Consider the following 21,467-nt stretch of genomic DNA (forward strand, 5'->3'; position numbering starts at 1 on the left):
TGCCGCACATCAGGGGCTGTTATGTGGCATGATGTCATCGTCTATTACCCTAATATCAGGCCCCTTCAATCAAGCTAAAACTAATCCCACTAAACAGTGGCTAGGTACTGACGAAGCCAACCCCTCGTTGGTCGTTTGAGAGCAATTTGACCGACGTTAGTCGGTTATGTTTATAATTGCCGTTTTTGAGTAAATAGTATACAAAGTACAGGGATCAGAGTTCATTATGACCGTTTGCATTTTAGAACAAGACATAGAATTCTTTCTAAGATTTAAGTAATGAAATTGACATCTAGAAAATACATAAGGCTGATTTTTATTTTAAAGTTTTTTTTGTTGTTTTTCGACTTTAAGTTTTGATTTTTTTCATAATAGTTTAAGAAAACATATAAGCTAGCTGCTTAAACAAAGATAAATTTTGATTATTTGTATGCAAGAAAAACACAAAACAAATTGACATTAGAATTCTGAGAAAACTCATAAAAATTGAAAATTTGTACTATGACTCGCGTTTTGTTTCAATTAATCAAATAAAAACCGATTAAAAGGTCTTAAATAGGTCGCAAATTTGGCAATTTCTCGCAGACAAAAATTTTGTCAACCAAACTTTTGAAAAATTTTGAATTGAAACAGAAAAAAAAATTTGCTGAAGAATGAAACAGAAGAGTGTGGGTAGCACTGACTGTAATATAATAATAAGCATAAAGAACAATCACAAAAGTCCAACGAGTTGAGTCAATTTCTCCCCACCGGCGAAACAAATCGTAGAAAAACTTCAGAAAGGAAATGTGAAAATGCTTTCCAAACGATTACAAACTTCAATTTTATGAAAACAATACCAATAAGATATTCAAATGTGACTTCGGAGTACCAACTTTACTTAAAATATTAGTTATATCAGTTAGGTGGTCTTAATAATATAATCATGCACAAAATGGAGTAAAAATTAAAGAAAGTGAAAAACTATCAAAGTAAATAAATAATTTAGGACCATGATTTCATCCAATTTGTTTAAATCCATAAGTCGGCAAAAGTTCGGATCTTTAAATTGTTTTTGCTGAGCTGGTCATTGGAGAGGGGAAATACCGACATCAAGCATAGATAACCACTAAATATCGAATAGCCTCCAATGAAAAAGGTTTCAACGCCACTTAAATCACTATGGGGAAAATTGTTCTAATTTCAGCAATCAGTGAACAAAGTGCTCAAAAACTCTAAATGTTTGCGACAGAAACAATTGCTTATTATGACATTCTTACAAGTTACATTCTTTATTGCACCTTTGTTCCAGTACATATTTTGCAGCAATCGCTTAATTCAGTTCTCGTTTTTTCTTCGGTGGACTAATTCTGAATAGTTCTCAATATCTCAGAAGTTAAGATCTATTTGAGACATTCCAAATTCCAACTTCACTAAGTTAATAAACAAATTAATGGCTAACATTTAAAAAGGTCAAATAATCTATAGGTTTTCTCCTTTTTGAATCTGCAACTTTCCATTCAAATTTGCCTGTTCTGCTCCTTGAAATTTGGGAAACTATATAATTTAATATAAAATTAAAATTTTAATTGCTCCAAAGCTTCCAGTTCTTTAGAAAAAAATAATGGTTTTTGGTACTTCCAACGTTCTGCCTTATGCTCTAATAAATTCTTTTCAATTTTCCACAAAAAAAGCAAATGTCAGAAATAACTATAACCAAAAGCAGATGTATTGAACAGTAGATCTCGACGGAGCTCAAGTGCTCATGCTTCTCTTGACTATGGGTCTCGCTCATCATTTGGAGGCTTGATCGACGCAGAGGAAAAAATAGTTTTCACTGACCCACCAAATATCATCATCAACCGGAATGTCTCCCCATCCGTCATTGAACAGTGGAAACAAGCAAATAAAGATAAACCAAGGCCCATAATTCTTCCTGTTAAGTCAAAACGGCAAAAGAAGCGCCCTCCTCCGCCCACAATTCCCCCTCCGCCACTTTCTCCCCCTTCTCCCAAGAGGGAAGAGTCATCTCAATTCCTCACTGATCATTCCAAAAATTTGGGCGAAACGACAACTCTAGAAAGTCACATGATTCCAAAAATCCACAGAACGGATATAACAACAACTGACATGACGCCTTCGGATTTAGAAGAAACAAAAGAGGAAGAGAATGGGAGTTTATCTGAGCTATCCTTCTCTGAAAACGACGGTATGACCTCCAAGGCATCAGTAAGCATTCATGGAGTTGACTTGAAAACTAAACCGCTTGAAACGATAGTTAGTCTTACAACACCTGACACAAAGACTGCCAAACAGGAAAGTCAGTCGAAGAAAAGCCAAGAAACCAGAGTTCCAAGAATAGAAGAAACTCCGACATTTAGTGGATCTAGAATCGATGATGATGACAGACCACTGTATGATGAAATAGCGACCGTGAAGCCCAAAACAACAATTAGTTCTCAAAACACAATCTCGCCTTCAAAAATAGCAACACCAACAGTATCCATCATGCCTGATGGCACATTACAGGAACCAACAAAATCGGCATTTTCGGAAGCCGGCGTGAATGTTGGCGCATCACACACCAAAAGTGGAACTAATGAAGAGAGACAGCGATCACGAATGTCTTCGGCAGTGAAGTCGTACAAGTCACATGATTCGGGAAGGAACCGAGAGTTACTTGGTATCTACGACAACGAAGGTCACATCTGTTTCCTTGACCTCCCCGTAAACTTCTTTATTCGATGAGTAAAATTACGAAAATGGACTTCGATGACGAAAATTTGCAAATAATTACAAATATAAATCTATCTATAAAAAATATACGTGCATTGCATTTTGCAATTATTTGCGAGACAAAATTTGCACTTTATCACACTCCTTATTGGAATACACAAGCCATTCAAGTAGTAACTCTTATATAATATTATCGTTGTGAAAAATGTTTAGCTGTATAGGTCACACTCAAACTGGTCTCTAGCATATTTCCTCTAAAAAGGAAGCAGACCCCGAAGGACTTCTGGATCCTGATGCATACAATCAGACAATGCCTCAAAGTGACACCGAGTTCCTTCATCTTACTGATTCTGTGAATCAAATTGATCATAGGAACAGAGCGCTAACCGGCGAGGACCATTTGTCCTCCATTAAGACGATCCCCGATTCTGGGCAAAAGAACTCTCCATGGTCGAATAGAGCTCCATCTGAATCAAACTGGGCGAGTCAGAGAACCCATTCTCCAGGCAGGGGACGCCGTAAATTGTCAATGGGGGAGGCGTTCTTCATGAAAAAGGGAAAAGAAGCGCAAAGGAACAAACTAATTCCACGACGATCCGAAACGTACATGACAACCCGAGGGCGAGATCCAAAAGCTGGGCAGAAACGAGTGAGGGCTCACTCGGTATCGAGACGATCACCTTCACTTGACTTCTACGCAAGTGTCGATCGCCATCAGAGAAACCGAAAAATGAAGGCTGAACCCATTTCTAACAGCCGCTCGCCAGGAGGCGCGGCTTCCACCAATTCTCGCGCGTCCCAAGCCTGGTCGCCACCCAACCAGCTCAAACGATATCAAAACCAAACTCAACTATCGCCAAATAACTATCATGCAACCGGACACAAATCTCCATTTTACGATACAGCCGAAAGGAGCAAATCACGTTCTGGTGAGCGCAGAACTAAGTACGGTATACTACAGGGCGAAACAACCAAAGGAAGTTACACAAGTGAGAAAAAGGACAACTTTTCAGAGCCCGAGTTGGGCCGAAGTGTGACCCCCGAAAGAGGGTTTGCAGATTTGGAGACAAGTAATCCAAGCAGACACATGTCAATGCCCGATGATGCTTCAGTAATGAAGGAGAATGACATAATTGAAGGTATGCTGCAAATTCGCCCAATCTGCATTAGATTTTTTCATTTTACACATATCGGGAGGTCGGAGAGAAAATTCTCATTTTTCAGAGTATTCTAAAGCTTCTCGATACTTTTCGAAAACGCATTAAAAAAATTGTGACACGTCAATCAATAGTTGACCTCTGTTGCACTACCCGGTTCAAATGTCCTCCCTAAATTTATCATATTTTGTATGATTTTTGGGGGTAATTTGTCGTAGGGGTAAAGTGAAGTGTGGGGTGGAGGGAGTGGTGAATTGTACAGGAGTAAAATGTAAGAGTGGGGCTGCAATTGAAGACTTCTGAAGAATTACCCCTTGGCCACAATCGTGATTATCCCCTCCCCCCGACCACAGTTCAGATGAAAAAAAAGGCTGTAATGTACTGCAATGATGTAAGAGTGGGCTGCGATAACAGGACTTCTAAGAAATTACCCCTGACCATGTTAGAGTGGGGCTGAAATGGGGGTAAAGGGATGTAAGAATGGGCGTAAATTGTTCATGAATTTAATGAGAGGTGTAAAATAATGTGTGGGAATTGCTTTACACCCTTATTCTCGTTTAATAACGGTGGATTATATGTGGACACATCGACCCGGGGTCTAACAAATACTATTCATGTAGTAAAAAGTGTTGGACAAAGATGTGGGTTTGAGATGTGGGTTTGAGATGTGGGTTTGAGATGTGGGTTTGAGATGTGGGTTTGAGATGTGGGTTTGAGATGTGGGTTTGAGATGTGGGTTTGAGATGTGGGTTTGAGATGTGGGTTTGAGATGTGGGTTTGAGATGTGGGTTTGAGATGTGGGATTGAGATGTGGGTCTGAGATGTGGGTTTGAGATGTGGGTTTGAGATGTGGGTTTGAGACCGCAAAGGTCCACATTCCAGACCTAAGTGTCATGGTATATCAGTACTAATTAAAGATAACTAAGCACTAAATATCTGAATCATTATTTTATCGCGGAATTCAGATGGATCGTAAAAAGAAGATTCTGAATCTTGTGAACCAATTCTGAATCTTCTCACACTGAACCATCTTCTGAATCCCAGGTGAAATACAATTCTACGCAGCTATATACAAGACAAGGAGGCTCAGTAAAGTGCGATTGCACATAAGGTTCCGACCCCGCTCAACCACAATTTTGGCATAATTGTCTACCAAATGAGGAACAGATAGAGAAACCCAAAAATTGAAGTATTTTTCAAAAAATTTTGTGTATGAACGAAAAAATAGTCTCCAAAGCAAATAACTCAGTGGAGAAAAACATGATGCATTAGATTGATGATATATCCCAATATTAAGCGAATCATGACGAACAGCAAAATCAAACAACAACAACAAACATTAATTACATCGAAACTTTATGTCCGTCTTAAAAAACAAAACATGATAACAAGGACAAAAAAAGCGTCAGATAAAACTGAAACTAATCACAATAACTTGTGATTCACCCGAAGAGATATGGGACCAGTCCATAATAAGGCTTGATAACAATTAGACAATAAAGAACAAAAACAGTAAAGTTGAAAAATTCGCTTGTTTTTTACAAAAAATTAATTTCAAAGCAATGAAAACCATCAGAAATCAACTAACATATCCCATAGGTTTACGATTAACGATGCATCTTTAAAAGGTAATTAAGAACTGTCGGTATTCAATTTTTCATGCGGTTACAAAAAGAACAATAAATAGACAACAAACAAAAAATCAATTTAAAAAAACTCGTCAGAAAACGCTTTCGAAGCCGTAAAGCCATACTTTGGCCCTCAAAAATTATTTAATTGCATCTTCTTCGAACACCAATAATGTTTTATGTAAACTCTCAACAATGAAACTAGGTAACAAGTAGACAAAAAATGGTTTCCAAAGCCATGAATGCCAACAATTACAAAAGGAAGTAATTAAATAGAATTATTTATACTTCCAAAGGAAGCCTTTGAGAACTGCAATTGTCCGAAAGTTGTCTTACGTCTACAAAAAGAACCTCAAATATGAGAAAATTCAAAAATTAATTTGAAATTTTTTTTAAAAATCCGTTTCGAAGTCAGTAGAGTAATAACAAATCCTTTAAAAACATTAGATATTGTCACCAACCCCTTTTGATACCTTACCCTGATACAAATAATGTCGTACTTGGCCTGTAATTAACGAGACTAGTTAACAAACAGACAATAAAAGGAACAAAATTTCGGAGTTAAAAAGTTTTTTTTATTTTCGAAAACAATTGTTTTCAAAGTCATGAAAGCCATCAGCTACCTGATAATATCAGAATATCGGCTCATCTATTCTTCGAAGAAAAGCTAAGGAAACGGGGTCATTGTACCGGGAAATTCTTAAGACTAAAACAACAAAGAAAAAAAGGACAGTTAAAGACAAAAACAATAAAAATCAATTAAATTATTGGAGAAAGTAGTGTCGAAGCAATTGAAACCATAAACTCTATTTTTAAGGATTTTAATTTTTATCAATTGTGCCTTTTTTGAGAGCTCACCAATAATGCGGAATATGAACTGTTAATAACGTGATAATGTGACTAAAATAGAAAACGTGAAAAATTAGCAAATACCTTGAAATAAAAAATTATGAAATCTAGTAGTATCAAAGCCAGAAAACCGTAACCTAATGCATAATACCGCAACAGAGAATAAATTGTATATCAGTAGAATGAAGAAACTTTCTTTCTTTGCTGACGCTAAGCAACAATTCGACAAAATAAAGAAAAAAAAGGCAAAGTTCAATAGGCCATTATTAATTTAAAAATCAAATATTTTTAAAGTCAAAACGACCATAAGCTTTCAAGTAAAAACATAGATGCAATAATTTAGGGCTACCGAGGAAGCCAATCGGACATATTACTACTGCGCTTTGATTTTAATTTTTCTTTTCTCTAATTAATATATAAAAGATCGACTTACATAATTAAAAAAAAGAACGACTGATTACAATCCGAATTTTTTTTGAACTTTAACAGTCCAAGATTGGCCCAAAACTAGTCCTGTTAATGCTATTTGTCCATTAGCAACCCACTTTTTCTCGAATGTTATGGATAGATTATTTATTTGTTAAAAATCAATCAAATGCTGCGTTTTTAATAATCAACGAGTAAAGTTAGCAAAAAGTTTTACTCAAAGATCACTCTCAAATTAAATTGAAGTAGAAATAGCCCCCGTTTTGAATCTACAAAGCTTGTGTTAGTGGTGTTTGTGTGTGTATTTCGTGCAAGTTTAATCAAGGTGGACTAAAAAAACTTATTTCGTGCAGTTTTTGATGAAAAAGTCTGAATTTTGAAATATTTAGACAGCATTTTTGACAAAAATATTAAATAATTATAATCAACAATGTTTTTTTGTCCTTTAACACAATATCAACAACAATTTCTTAAAACATTTTAACAATTTTAGCAAAATTGACGAAGTTTTAGTAAAAAAAATTCCGGAATAATTGTGAGTAAAATCAACTGAATTCACTCTGTTTTCTCAAAAGTTCAAACCTCGATAACTAGCCGCAAAAAACGAAAATTAAAAAAACTTTTTAATTCCATATTCTACGCTGGACGAGATTTCTAATGATACCATTGTCAACTCTCTGCGATGAATATATCGATCGGCCAAAATTGTCTGAACAAAAAAAACCATTTGGGTAAATAGTTCATCCCCCCTCAAAAGGGGTCGGAACAATAAAGAAGATAGCTGTTGTGAAGTTGCACTAATTGTTCCAATCCCACTCATCAACATTCTTGGCTTAAAAATCTACCAAATCAAACAGAGATAAGGAAAAATCAAAAGAAAGGGTAGATGATGCTTACTAATTTACTGGATGTATTCTCACATTAGGACAGACATATGTAAAATTAGTTTCAATAAAAAAATATATTTTTTCTCATTTATGAAAAAACAACTGAGCATTATTAATTCTCGAGCACCCGAGAGCAAGAATCTGGCTTGGTAAACCCCTCATTTTGTCAAAAAGCAGAACTCAGGATCTGAGCTCAAATTCTATCCAATTTCAAGACAAGAATCAAGCAGTAAGGTTCTTCAGGAAATAACGGTTAACCCTTATCTAGTACATTTAAAAATTGCTTTCACAAAAAAGTTTATTAAATGTGCTCGAAAAGTCCAAATACCTCTTGACCAAAAAATAATAGAGCATAAGCAAAAATGACGTCAAGACTACAATTTCATCACCAGATTATTAGAGTTCAGCGGAAAAGTTCTATTTGAATTCTTGACGTGTGATCTGCTGGTCTTTATTAAAATTGAGGAAGAAAACTGAAAAAACGCTACGAGAAGAACTCCGAATCAAAATGCTAAGGAACAGACAGTTAATGATCAAGAGTTTCAACATTTTCCGGTAAAGACAAAAAAATTTTCTAGTCAGAAAAGCGTATGAGGCATAAATGAACACAGGTAAAAAAAACAGCGATTTATCTGGACAAAGGGGAACTCCAATATTTGTCGAAATCTTATTAAAAATAAACTTATGCAGACGATTTAATTTATATTGACAAAATTTGCACCAATTGACGCCAAAATAACAGTTATTTGGAAAACCAACGAGAAAAAAAATAAAAAAGATAATGAAAGATTCATGAAACTCAAAAAAAAATCTTTTTGAAATTACTGGCGTTGCATTAGAAAAATTTGTAACCTCAAATAAACACGTAACCGCAGCGCAAATCCAGTATATTCTCATAATGTTTAGTTAAGGAAAATTGCAAAAATTGTTTCTTAAATGCTGCTACAGACAAAGAACAGAAGTACCCAGAAATAAAAGGCAAGATTGAACAAAATCAATAGAGATTTGCATTTCGAATGATTTTTAATCGGTAAAATCAGCTATGAAAAGAAACTATTAAACCACTGAAATCGCTAAAAAATCCGCATGAAGATAACTAAGCACTAAATATCTGAATCATTATTTTATCGCGGAATTCAGATGGATCGTAAAAAGAAGATTCTGAATCTTGTGAACCAATTCTGAATTTTCTCACACTGAACCATCTTCTGAATCCCAGGTGAAATACAATTCTACGCAGCTATATACAAGACAAGGAGGCTCAGTAAAGTGCGATTGCACATAAGGTTCCGACCCCGCTCAACCACAATTTTGGCATAATTGTCTACCAAATGAGGAACAGATAGAGAAACCCAAAAATTGAAGTATTTTTCAAAAAATTTTGTGTATGAACAAAAAAATAGTCTCCAAAGCAAATAACTCAGTGGAGAAAAACATGATGCATTAGATTGATGATATATCCCAATATTAAGCGAATCATGACGAACAGCAAAATCAAACAACAACAACAAACATTAATTACATCGAAACTTTATGTCCGTCTTAAAAAACAAAACTTGATAACAAGGACAAAAAAAGCGTCAGATAAAACTGAAACTAATCACAATAACTTGTGATTCACCCGAAGAGATATGGGACCAGTCCATAATAAGGCTTGATAACAATTAGACAATAAAGAACAAAAACAGTAAAGTTGAAAAATTCGCTTGTTTTTTACAAAAAATTAATTTCAAAGCAATGAAAACAATCAGAAATCAACTAACATATCCCATAGGTTTACGATTAACGATGCATCTTTAAAAGGTAATTAAGAACTGTCGGTATTCAATTTTTCATGCGGTTACAAAAAGAACAATAAATAGACAACAAACAAAAAATCAATTTAAAAAAACTCGTCAGAAAACGCTTTCGAAGCCGTAAAGCCATACTTTGGCCCTCAAAAATTGTTTAATTGCATCTTCTTCGAACACCAATAATGTTTTATGTAAACTCTCAACAATGAAACTAGGTAACAAGTAGACAAAAAATGATTTCCAAAGTCATGAATGCCAACAATTACAAAAGGAAGTAATTAAATAGAATTATTTATACTTCCAAAGGAAGCCTTTGAGAACTGCAATTGTCCGAAAGTTGTCTTACGTCTACAAAAAGAACCTCAAATACGAGAAAATTCAAAAATTAATTCGAAATTTTTTTGAAAAATCCGTTTCGAAGTCAGTAGAGTAATAACAAATCCTTTAAAAACATTAAATATTGTCACCAACCCCTTTTGATACTTTACCCTGATACAAATAATGTCGTACTTGGCCTGTAATTAACGAGACTAGTTAACAAACAGACAATAAAAGGAACAAAACTTCGGAGTTAAAAAGTTTTTTTTATTTTCGAAAACAATTGTTTTCAAAGTCATGAAAGCCATCAGCTACCTGATAATATCGGAATATCGGCTCATCTATTCTTCGAAGAAAAGCCAAGGAAACGGGGTCATTGTACCGGAAAAATCTTAAGACTAAAACAACAAAGAAAAGAAAGGACAGTTAAAGAAAAAAAACAATAAAAATCAATTAAATTATTGGAGAAAGTAGTGTCGAAGCAATTGAAACCATAAACTCTATTTTTAAGGATTTTAATTTTTATCAATTGTGCCTTTTTTGAGAGCTCACCAATAATGCGGAATATGAACTGTTAATAACGTGATAATGTGACTAAAATAGAAAACGTGAAAAATTCGCAAATACCTTGAAATAAAAAATTATGAAATCTAGTAGTATCAAAGCCAGAAACCCGTAACCTAATGCATAATACCGCAACAGAGAAAAAATTGTATATCAGTAGAATGAAGAAGCTTTCTTTCTTTGCTGACGCTAAGCAACAATTCGACAAAATAACGAAAAAAATAGGCAAAGTTCAATAGGCCATTATTAATTTAAAAATCAAATATTTTTAAAGTCAAAACGACCATAAGCTTTCAAGTAAAAAAATAGATGCAATAATTTAGAGCTACCGAGGAAGCCAATCGGACATATTACTACTGCGCTTTGATTTTAATTGTTCTTTTCTCTAATTAATATAAAAAAGATCGACTTACATAATTAAAAAAAAGAACGACTGATTACAATCCGAATTTTTTTTTGAATTTTAACAGTCCAAGATTGGTCCAAAACTAGTCCTGTTAATGCTGTTTGTCCATTAGCAACCCTCTTTTTTTGAATGTTATAGGTAGATTATTTATTTGTTAAAAAATCGAAAAAATGCTGCGTTTTTCAAAATCAACGAGTTAAATTAGCAAAAAACGGCAAAGTTTTACTAAAAGAGCACTCTCAAATTAAATTGAAGTAGAAATAGCCCCCGTTTTGAGTCTACAAAGCTTAAGTTAGTGGTGTTTGGGTGTGTATTTCGTGCAAGTTTAATCAAAGTGGACTAAAAAAACTTATTTCGTGCAGTTTTTGATGAAAAAGTCTGAATTTTGAAATATTTAGACAGCATTTTTGACAAAAATATTAAATAATTATAATCAACAATGTTTTTTTGTCCTTTAAAACAATATCAACAACAATTTCTTAAAACATTTTAACATATTTAGCAAAATTGACGAAGTTTTATTGAAAAAAATTCCGGAATAACTGTGAGTAAAATCAACTGAATTCACTCTGTTTTCTCAAAAGTTCAAACCTCGATAACTAGCCGTAAAAAACGAAAATTAAAAAATCTTTTTAATTCCATATTCTACGCTGGACGAGATTTCTAATGATACCATTTTCAACTCTCTGCGATGAATATATCGATCGGCCAAAATTGTCTGAACAAAAAAAAACATTTGGGTAAATAGTTCATCCCCCCTCAAAAGGGGTCGGAACAATAAAGAAGATAGCTATTGTGAAGTTGCACTAATTGTTCCAATCCCACTCATCAACATTCTTGGCTTAAAAATCTACCAAATCAAACAGAGATAAGGAAAAATCAAAAGAAAGGGTAGATGATGCTTACTAATTTACTGGATGTATTCTCACATTAGGACAGACATATGTAAAATTAGTTTCAATAAAAAAATATATTTTTTCTCATTTATGAAAAAACAACTGAGCATTATTAATTCTCGAGCACCCGAGAGCAAGAATCTGGCTTGGTAAACCCCTCATTTTGTCAAAAAGCAGAACTCAGGATCTGAGCTCAAATTCTATCCAATTTAAAGACAAGAATCAAGCAGTAAGGTTCTTCAGGAAATAACGGTTAACCCTTATCTAGTACATTTAAAAATTGCTTTCACGAAAAAGTTTATTAAATGTGCTCGAAAAGTCCAAATACCTCTTGACCAAAAAATAATAGAGCATAAGCAAAAATGACGTCAAGACTACAATTTCATCACCAGATTATTAGAGTTCAGCGGAAAAGTTCTATTTGAATTCTTGACGTGTGATCTGCTGGTCTTTATTAAAATTGAGGAAGAAAACTGAAAAAAACGCTACGAGAAGAACTCCGAATCAAAATGCTAAGGAACAGACAGTTAATGATCAAGAGTTTCAACATTTTCCGGTAAAGACAAAAAAATTTTCTAGTCAGAAAAGCGTATGAGGCATAAATGAACACAGGTAAAAAAAACAGCGAATTATCTGGACAAAGGGGAACTCCAATATTTGTCGAAATCTTATTAAAAATAAACTTATTCAGACGATTTAATTTGTATTGACAAAATTTGCACCAATTGACTCCAAAAACAACAGTTATTTGGAAAACCAACGAGAAAAAAAATAAAAAAGATAATGAAAGATTCATGAAACTCAAAAAAAAACTCTTTTTGAAATTACTGGCGTTGCATTAGAAAAATTTGTAACCTCAAATAAACACGTAACCGCAGCGCAAATCCAGTATATTCTCATAATGTTTAGTTAAGGAAAATTGCAAAAATTGTTTCTTAAATGCTGCTACAGACAAAGAACAGAAGTACCGAGAAATAAAAGGCAAGATTGAACAAAGCAAAATCAATAGAGATTTGCATTTCGAATGATTTTTAATCGGTAAAATCAGCTATGAAAAGAAACTATTAAACCACTGAAATCGCTAAAAAATCCGCATGAACCTGTTATTATCGAGTATAAGAGACTAGGCAACAAAAAATATAAGCAGAATAAAACATTCCATTTAAAAAACAGTATTGAAGCCAAAATTTTAAATTTTACGATGGAAACTAAACCCATCAAAGGGATTCACCTATTATTCAACACAAAACAGCTTCCAATATAGAGCTCGAAAAAGATGATGAAAGAGGCAGTATTCAAAACTAATTAATTGTTTCAAAAACAAACAGTTTCAAGCTCTTAAAACTCTTAAACTACCTCAAATAACAAAAGCTCAAAAAGAGCTCCATAGGAAGTACAATGGTCCATAAATTTAGTAAACGTAGTGATAACAACAAAAAGAACACTGAAACAAGCAACAAGAAAACTTGAAAAATTTGCAAATACCTTGAAATAAAATATTGTGAAATATAGTAGTATCAAAGCCATAAAACCGTAACCTAAGGCATAATATCGCAACAGAGAATAAATTTTGAATCAGTAGAATGAAGAAGCTTTCTTTCTTTGCTGACGCTAAGCAACAATTTGACAAAATTAAGAAAAAAATACGCAAAGTTCAATAAGCCATTATTAATTTAAAAATCAAATATTTTTAAAGTCAAAACAACCATAAGCTTTCAAGTAAAAAAAACTAGATGCAATAATTTAGAGCTGCTGAAGAAGCCAATCGGACATATCACTACTGAGCTTTGATTTTAATTGTTCTTTTCTTTAATTAATATAAAAAAATCGACTTATATAATTTAAAAAAGACCGACTGATTACAATCCGAAATATTTTTGAATTTTAACAGTCCAAGATTGGTCCAAAATTAGTCCTGTTAATGCTGTTTGTCCATTAGGAACCCACTTTTTCTCGAATGTTATGGATAGATTATTTATTTGTTAAAAATCAATCAAATGCTGCGTTTTTGATAATCAACGAGTAAAGTTAGCAAAAAAACGGCAAAGTTTTACTCAAAGATCACTCTCAAATGAAATTGAAGTCGAAATAGCCCTCGTTTTGAGTCTACAAAATTTGTGTTAGTGGTGTTTGGGTGTGTATTTCCTGCAAGTTTAATCAAAGTGGACTAAAGAAACTTATTTCGTGCCTTTTTTGAAATAATTAGACAGAATTTTTGACAAAAATATTAAATAATTTTAGTCGGCAATGTTTTCTGTCCTTAAAAATAATATCAACAACACTTTCAAAATTGACTAAGTTTTTGTAAAAAATTCCGGAATAATTGTGAGTAAAATCAACTGAATTCACTCTATTTTCTCAAAAGTTCAAACCTCGATAACTCGCTGTAAAAAACGAAAATTAAAATAAAACTTTTTAATTCCATATTCTACGCTGGACCAGATTTCTAATGATACCGTTTTCAACTCTCTACGATGGATATATCGATCGGCCAAAATTGGGTATATAGTCCCCCCCCCCCCCCCCTCAAAAGGGGTCGGAACAATAAAGAAGATCGATATTGTGAAGTTGCACTTATTGTTCCAATCCTACTCATCAACATTCTTGCCTTAAAAATCTACCAAATCAAACAGAGATAAGGAAATGTCAAAATAAAGGGAAGATCAAGCTTACTAATTCACTTGATGTATTCTCACATTAGGACAGACATATGTACCACTAATTTTAATAAAAATTTACATTTTTTCTCATTTATCAATTAAGAACTGAGCATTGTTACTTCTCGAGCATGCGAGAGCAAGAATTTGGCTTGATAAACACCTCATTTTGTCAAAAAACAGAACTCAGGATCTGAACTCAACTTCTATCCCATTTCAAGACAAGAATCAAGCAGTAAGCTTCTCCAGGAAATAACGGTTGACCCTTATCTAGTACATTTAAATACTGCATTCTCAAAAAAGTTTGTTAAATGTGCTCGAAAAGTCAAAAAGCCTCTTGTCCAAAAATAAAAGAGCAAAAGCAAAAATGACGTCAAAACTACAAATTCATCAACAGATTGTTCAGCGGAAAAGTTCTATTTGAGTTCTTGACGTGTGATCTGCTGGTCGTTATTAAAATTGAGGAAGAAAACTGAAAAAAGGCTACGAGAAAAATTCCGAATCAAAATGCTAAGAAACAGAGAGTTAATGATCAAGAATTTCGACATTTCGGTAAAGACAAACAATTTTCGAGTCAGAAAAGCAAATGAGGCAAATATGAGCACAGGTAAAAAAACAGCAATTTATCTGGACAAAGAGGAACTCCACTTTTGTTGAACTCTGATCAAAATAAACTTATTCAGACGATTTAAATTATATTGACAAAATTTGCACCAATTGACGCCAAAATAACAGTTATTTGGAAAACCAACGAGAAAAAAATGAAAAAGAAAATGAAAATTTCATGAAACCCAAAAAAAACTTTTTGAAATTACTGGCGTTGCGTTAGAAAAATTTGTAACCTCAAATGAACACGTAACCGCAGCGCAAATCCAGTATATTCTCATAATGTTTAGTTAAGAAAAGCTGCAAAAATTGTTTCTTAAATGCTGTTACAGACAAAGAACAGAAATACCCAGAAATAAAAGGCAAGAGCGAAAAAAATCAAAAGAGATTTACATTTCGAATGATGCCTTAATCGGTAAAATCAGCTATGAAAACAAACTATTAAACCACTGAAATCGCTAAAAAATCCGCATGAGCCTGTTATTATCAAGTATAAGAGACTAGTCAACAAAAAATATAAACAAAAAAAACATACCATTTAAAAAACAGTATTGAAGACAAAATTTTAAATTTTATGATGGAAACTAAACCCATCAAAGGGATTCACTTATTATCCACCAGAAAACAGTTTTCAATATAGAGCTTGAAAAAAATGAAAGAGGCAGTATTCAAAACTAATTAATTATTTCAAAAACAAACAGTTTCAAGCTCTTAGATATTTTAAACTACCTCAAAAAACAAAAACTCGAAAAGGGCTCCATAGTAAGTACGATGGTCCATAAATTTAGTAAACGTAGTGATAACAACATAGAGAACACTGAAACAAGCAAACGAAGGTGCAAGAAATACGAAATGAAATGGTGTACAGGCAGCAAAAAAGTACTCGACAGAAAACATCATTTAAGTCAATTCATGATGCAATAGAAAAAACAATGGCACCTGTTATTAACGAATAAAAAAGATTAAAAAATAAAAATTAACAAATTGAGGCAACCTTCAAAAATACGCAATAACCTATATCATTTAAGACTTTTTGACTAAAAACTACACAAAATTCACTTATGCCTCCATAGGGTGCCCAATTAGGCCGTCAAAAATCAACTTGAGTGATCAGACCACAAACAAAACAAAATACAGGCACATCGAACTTTCACAAGACCGTCGTATCAAAATCTTAAAAACGATAAGGTGTTCAATGAAAACAATAGATAGTACCACTCACGCCTTTTTAAACCCTCAATGGGACCTCTTTTTCTGTTGAAACTAAGAAACAAGACTAAAAACAGCAGATTCAATTAAAACTACAGAAAAGTAGTTTTAATTGAATCTTAGTAGAATCAAAGCCAGAAAACCGTAACCTAAGTTATAATACCGCAACAGAGAATAAATTTTGAATCAGTAGAATGAAGAAGCTTTCTTTCTTTGCTGACGCTAAGCAACGATTTGACAAAATTGAGAAAAAAATAGGCAAAGTTCAATAAGCAATTATTAATTTAAAAATCAAATATTTTTAAAGTCAAAACAACCATAAGCTTTCAAGTAAAAAAATTAGATGCAACAATTTAGAGCTGCTGAGGAAGCCAATCGGACATATTACTACTGCGCTTTGATTTTAATTTTTCTTTTCTCTAATTAATATAAAAAAGATCGACTTATATAATTTAAAAAAAGACCGACTGATTACAATCCGAACTATTTTTGGATTTCAACTGTCCAAGATTGGTCCAAAACTAGTCCTGTTAATGCTGTTTGTCCATTAGGAACCCTCTTTTTTTGAATGTTATAGGTAGATTATTTATTTGTTAAAAAATCGAAAAAATGCTGCGTTTTTCATAATCAACGAGTAAAATTAGCAAAAAACGGCAAAGTTTTACTAAAAGAGCACTCTCAAATGAAATTGAAGTAGCAATAGCCCCCGTTTTGAGTCTACAAAATCTGTGTTAGTGGTGTTTGGGTGTGTATTTCCGGCAAGTTTAATCAAAGTGGACTAAAAAAACTTATTTCGTGCAGTTTTTGATGAGAAAGTCTGATTTTTGAAATGTTTAGACAGCATTTTTGACAAAAACATTAAACAATTATAGTCGACAATGTTTTTTTGTCCTTAAAAACAATTTCAACAACACTTTCTTAAAACATTTTAACAAATTTAGCAAAATTGACGAAGTTTTAGTAAAAATTTCCGGAATAATAGTGAGTAAAATCAACTGAATTCACTCTGTTTTCTCAAAAGCTCAAACCTCGATAACTAGCCGTAAAAAACGAAAATTTAAAAATCTTTTTAATTCCATATTCTACGCTGGACGAGATTTCTAATGATACCATTCTCAACTCTCTACGATGAATATATCGATCGGCCAAAATTGTCTGAACAAAAAACAACCCATTTGGGTAAATAGTTCCTCCCCCCTCAGAAGGGGTCGGAACAATAATGAAGATAGCTATTGTGAAGTTGTACTAATTGTTCCAATCCCACTCATCAACATTCTTGGCTTAAAAATCTACCAAATCAAACAGAGACAAGGAAAAATCAAAAGAAAGGGTAGATGATGCTTACTAATTTACTTGATGTATTCTCACATTAGGACAGACATATGTAAAATTAGTTTCAATAAAAAAATATACTTTTTCTCATTTATGAAAAAACAACTGAGCATTATTAATTCTCGAGCACCCGAGAGCAAGAATCTGGCTTGGTAAACCCCTCATTTTGTCAAAAAGCAGAACTCAGGATCTGAGCTCAAATTCTATCCAATTTCAAGACAAGAATCAAGCAGTAAGGTTCTTCAGGAAATAACGGTTAACCCTTATCTAGTACATTTAAATACTGCATTCTCAAAAAAGTTTATTAAATGTGCTCGAAAAGCCCAAAAGACTCTTGACCAAGAAATATTAGAGCATAAGCAAAAATGACGTCAAGACTACAAATTCATCAACAGATTGTTCAGCGGAAAAGTTCTATTTGAGTTCTTGACGTGTGATCTGCTGATCGTTATTAAAATTGAGGAAGAAAACTGAAAAAACGCTACGAGAAAAATTCCGAATCAAAATGCTAAGAAACAGACAGTTAATGATAAAGAATTTCGACGTTTTCCGGTAAAGACAAAAAAATTTTCTAGTCAGAAAAGCATATGAGGCAAAAATGAACACAGGTAAAAAAAACAGCAAATTATCTGGACGAAGAGGAACTCCACCTTTTGTTGAAATCTGATTAAAAGAAACTTATTCAGACGAATTAAATTATATTGACAAAATTTGCACCAATTGATTTCCAAAACAACAGTTATTTGGAAAACCAACGGGAAAAAAATGAAAAAGAAAATGAAAAACTCATGAAACCAAAAAAACTTTTTGAAAGTACTGGCGTTGCATTAGAAAAATTTGTAGCCTCAGATGAACACGCAACCGCAGCGCAAATCCAGTATATTCTCAAAATGTTTAGTTAAGAAAAACTGCTAAAATTGTTTCTTAAATGCTGTTACAGACAAAGAGCAGAAATACCCAGAAATAAAAGGCAAGATTGAAAAGAATCAATAGAGATTTACATATCGAATGATGCCTTGATCGGTAAAGTCAGCTATGAAAAGAAACTATTAAACCATTGAAATCGCTAAAAAAAAATCCGCATGAACCTGTTATTATTGATTATGAGAGACTAGGCAACAAGAAATATAAACAGAATAAAACATACCATTTAAAAAACAGTATTGAAAACAAAATTTTAAATTTTATGATGGAAACTAAACTCATTAAAGGGATTCACTTATTATTCACCCGAAAACAGCTTCTAATATAGAGCTCGAAAAAAAATGATGAAAGAGGTACTATTCAAAACCAACTAATTATTTCAAAAACAAACAGTTTCAAGCTTTTAAATTTTTTCAAACTACCTCAAATAACAGAAGCTCAAAAAGGGCTCCATAGGAAGTAAAATGGTCCATAAATTTAGTAAACGTAGTGATAACAACAAAAAGAACAATGAAACAAGCAAACGAAGGTGCAAGAGATACGAAAAAACATGGTGTACAGGCAGCAAAAACAAAAAGTATGAAAACATCATTTAAGTCAATTCATGATGCAATAGAAAAAACAATGGCACCTGTCATTAACGAATAAAAAAGATTAAAAAATAAAAATTAACAAATTGAGGGAACATTCAAAAATACGCTATAACAGATATCATTAAAAACTTTTTGACTAAAAACGACACAAAGTTCACTTATGCCTCCATAGGGTACCCAATTGGGCCCTCAAAAATCAACTTGAGTGATTAGACCACAAACAAAACAAAATACAGGCACATCGAATTTTCACCAGACGGTAGTATCCGAATCTTACAAACAATAAGGTGTTCAATGAAAACAATAGATATTACCACTCACGCCTTTTTAAAACCTCAATGGGACCTTCTTTTTATTGAAACTAAGAAACAAGACAAAAACAGCAGATTCAAATAAAACTACAGAAGTCATTTTTATTCAAAATCATAAAATTCATTCATTTTTATTTCAGTTTTAACATTTGCAGAATTTAAGGAGAAAAACCAACGTAAACAGCAATCAAATGAGATTTAAAATGTCTGAAATCCGAAAACATATTCAAACAAATTTTTCTCTACACTCTAAATCGGAAGACATTTTACTTTGAAAAACTTTTAAACTATCAAAACGCCGATTTTTCGCTCGCATTACTATTCCATTTTTACTAAAATCACTGTTTTAATTTGACTTCCTTTTGACGCTAAAACTAAAGATGTAAATATCTTGAAAAAAGATACGCCTATCAAATGTAAACCAAATACTTTCGATTGTAAGGGCTGCAAATAGTGCTACTTCAGCGCGCGAAGTAAACTTACCTAGCTGGAAACTAACCAACTCAGGAAAACACTGCAGATAAACTTTAATTATTATGACAGTTATTGCCGGAGTCAATGGCATACACATAGTGAAAAATATAAGACTGACGAAAATAATTACGCATTCGCTATATAAAAGAGAAAAATCTTCCAGTCTCTGATCGGCGGAGAAATGACCGAATAGATTTCTGTCTGCTGCATAAAAGTAGTGGGGAAAAGGGGCCCCGTGCACAGCACCCCCCTATTTCACCCCTAAAAATACCCCACCTGTTTTTTTTTGCCCTAATCGGACCAATTTTTTTCATATTAGAAAAAAATGGTATTTTCAAGCACTTTTCGACTCGTATTCACACTTCGTGCGAATACTCGTCTCAAAGTGCTTTTTTTTAACACTGTTTAATTTAGAGTACAAATCCAATTCAAATCTTTATCAGCGAATTAATCTTTATCAGTGAATTTACCAATCACGCTTTTCCCTCTTAAATATCTAAATTTTACAAACTGTATAAAAATAGTATTTACACTTCATTCGAATATTCGACTCAAAATGCTTTTCAACATTACCCTAGAACATAGTTCAAATCTTAATCAATAACCGCATCGCAGATATTATATTTATAAATGTGTTCTCTAAATTGATTTCTAGTATGACCGAATCTATATCTATGAAGGTAAATACACAACTTACATTTTGCATTTCTAAATCTAAAGAAAGAAATATGTTTATAAGCTTTGCACATATTACACGTTAGATATTGATCTGGATTATCATAATGATATAATAACAAAAATCTAATTAAATTAAGCTAAATTTATAGAAAAGAGTGATTTCATTCTTTCGCTCTTTTTCGGAGTGATGCCCCAGTACGAAAATCACTCTTCTATCACGCTTAAAGAGCGATTCACTCTTTTTCTTTAATTTTTAAAATTATCTATACTTTTCAATAAATTTATATTTTCTTTTACTTTTTCTATATTTATTCCATTATTAATAAGAAATAATACAAAATCGTAATATTTACATGAGCAATCTTCTTCATTTTGTCTAATGGCTAAAGTACTTTCAGTTCTAGAACTTTGTTTTTCAGTTAGATCAGGGAACCTGCTTGGCAGATTTCTACTAAATCCTTTAGTTAATTCTACACCTGGATGCTGTTTCTTTACATGGGCTCGTATCCCATCATATCTCACAATAGAAGCACAATATGGACAATTAACTTTAGCTGAAGTACAACTTCTACATGTATACTTACTCTCATCAAAATCAGTTAGTGGTTTTATATAATTACATTTATTACAATTTCTGATTGGTGTAACCACTTCGTGGATCTGCGGGGCAGTTGGGGTACCAAGGACTTCGTCCTTTTCACTGATTAATACTTCTGAGTTATAGTTAGGGTTAGGATTAGGGTTAGGGTTAAGGTTAGGGACTGAGTTATAGTTAGGGTTAGGGTCTGAGTTAGAACTGGTGTTATAACTAGAATCAGAACCAGAACCAGAACTAGAGCTAGAACCAGAATCAGAACTAGAGTTAGAGCTAGAGCTAGAACTTGAGCTAGAACCAGAACTAGAGCTAGATTCATTTTTTTAAAGAACAACCCCATGGAGAAAAATCATTAGCACAAATAGCACTTATTGTTATATTACCACATATACATTTATCAATTTTATCTTTATGACATGATTCGTAATGATATTTTAAACAAGCAATGT

At 33.0% G+C, this 21,467-nt stretch overlaps 1 protein-coding gene across 1 annotated transcript in view; it reads left to right on the forward strand.

Moving 5' to 3' along the window:
• Nucleotides 1–21,467, forward strand: part of LOC142340773 (uncharacterized) — a 59,981-nt gene that overhangs the window by 15,851 nt on the left and 22,663 nt on the right. Inside the window, exons 3-4 of the mRNA XM_075391516.1 lie at nt 1,719–2,680; nt 2,985–3,854. Coding sequence (XP_075247631.1) covers nt 1,719–2,680; nt 2,985–3,854 — 1,832 coding nt within the window. The remainder of the gene's footprint in view (nt 1–1,718; nt 2,681–2,984; nt 3,855–21,467) is intronic.

This window comes from Convolutriloba macropyga, chromosome 1 (genome assembly GCF_964194025.1).
Source record: "Convolutriloba macropyga chromosome 1, txConMacr16.3, whole genome shotgun sequence".
Classification (NCBI taxonomy): domain Eukaryota; kingdom Metazoa; phylum Xenacoelomorpha; order Acoela; family Convolutidae; genus Convolutriloba; species Convolutriloba macropyga.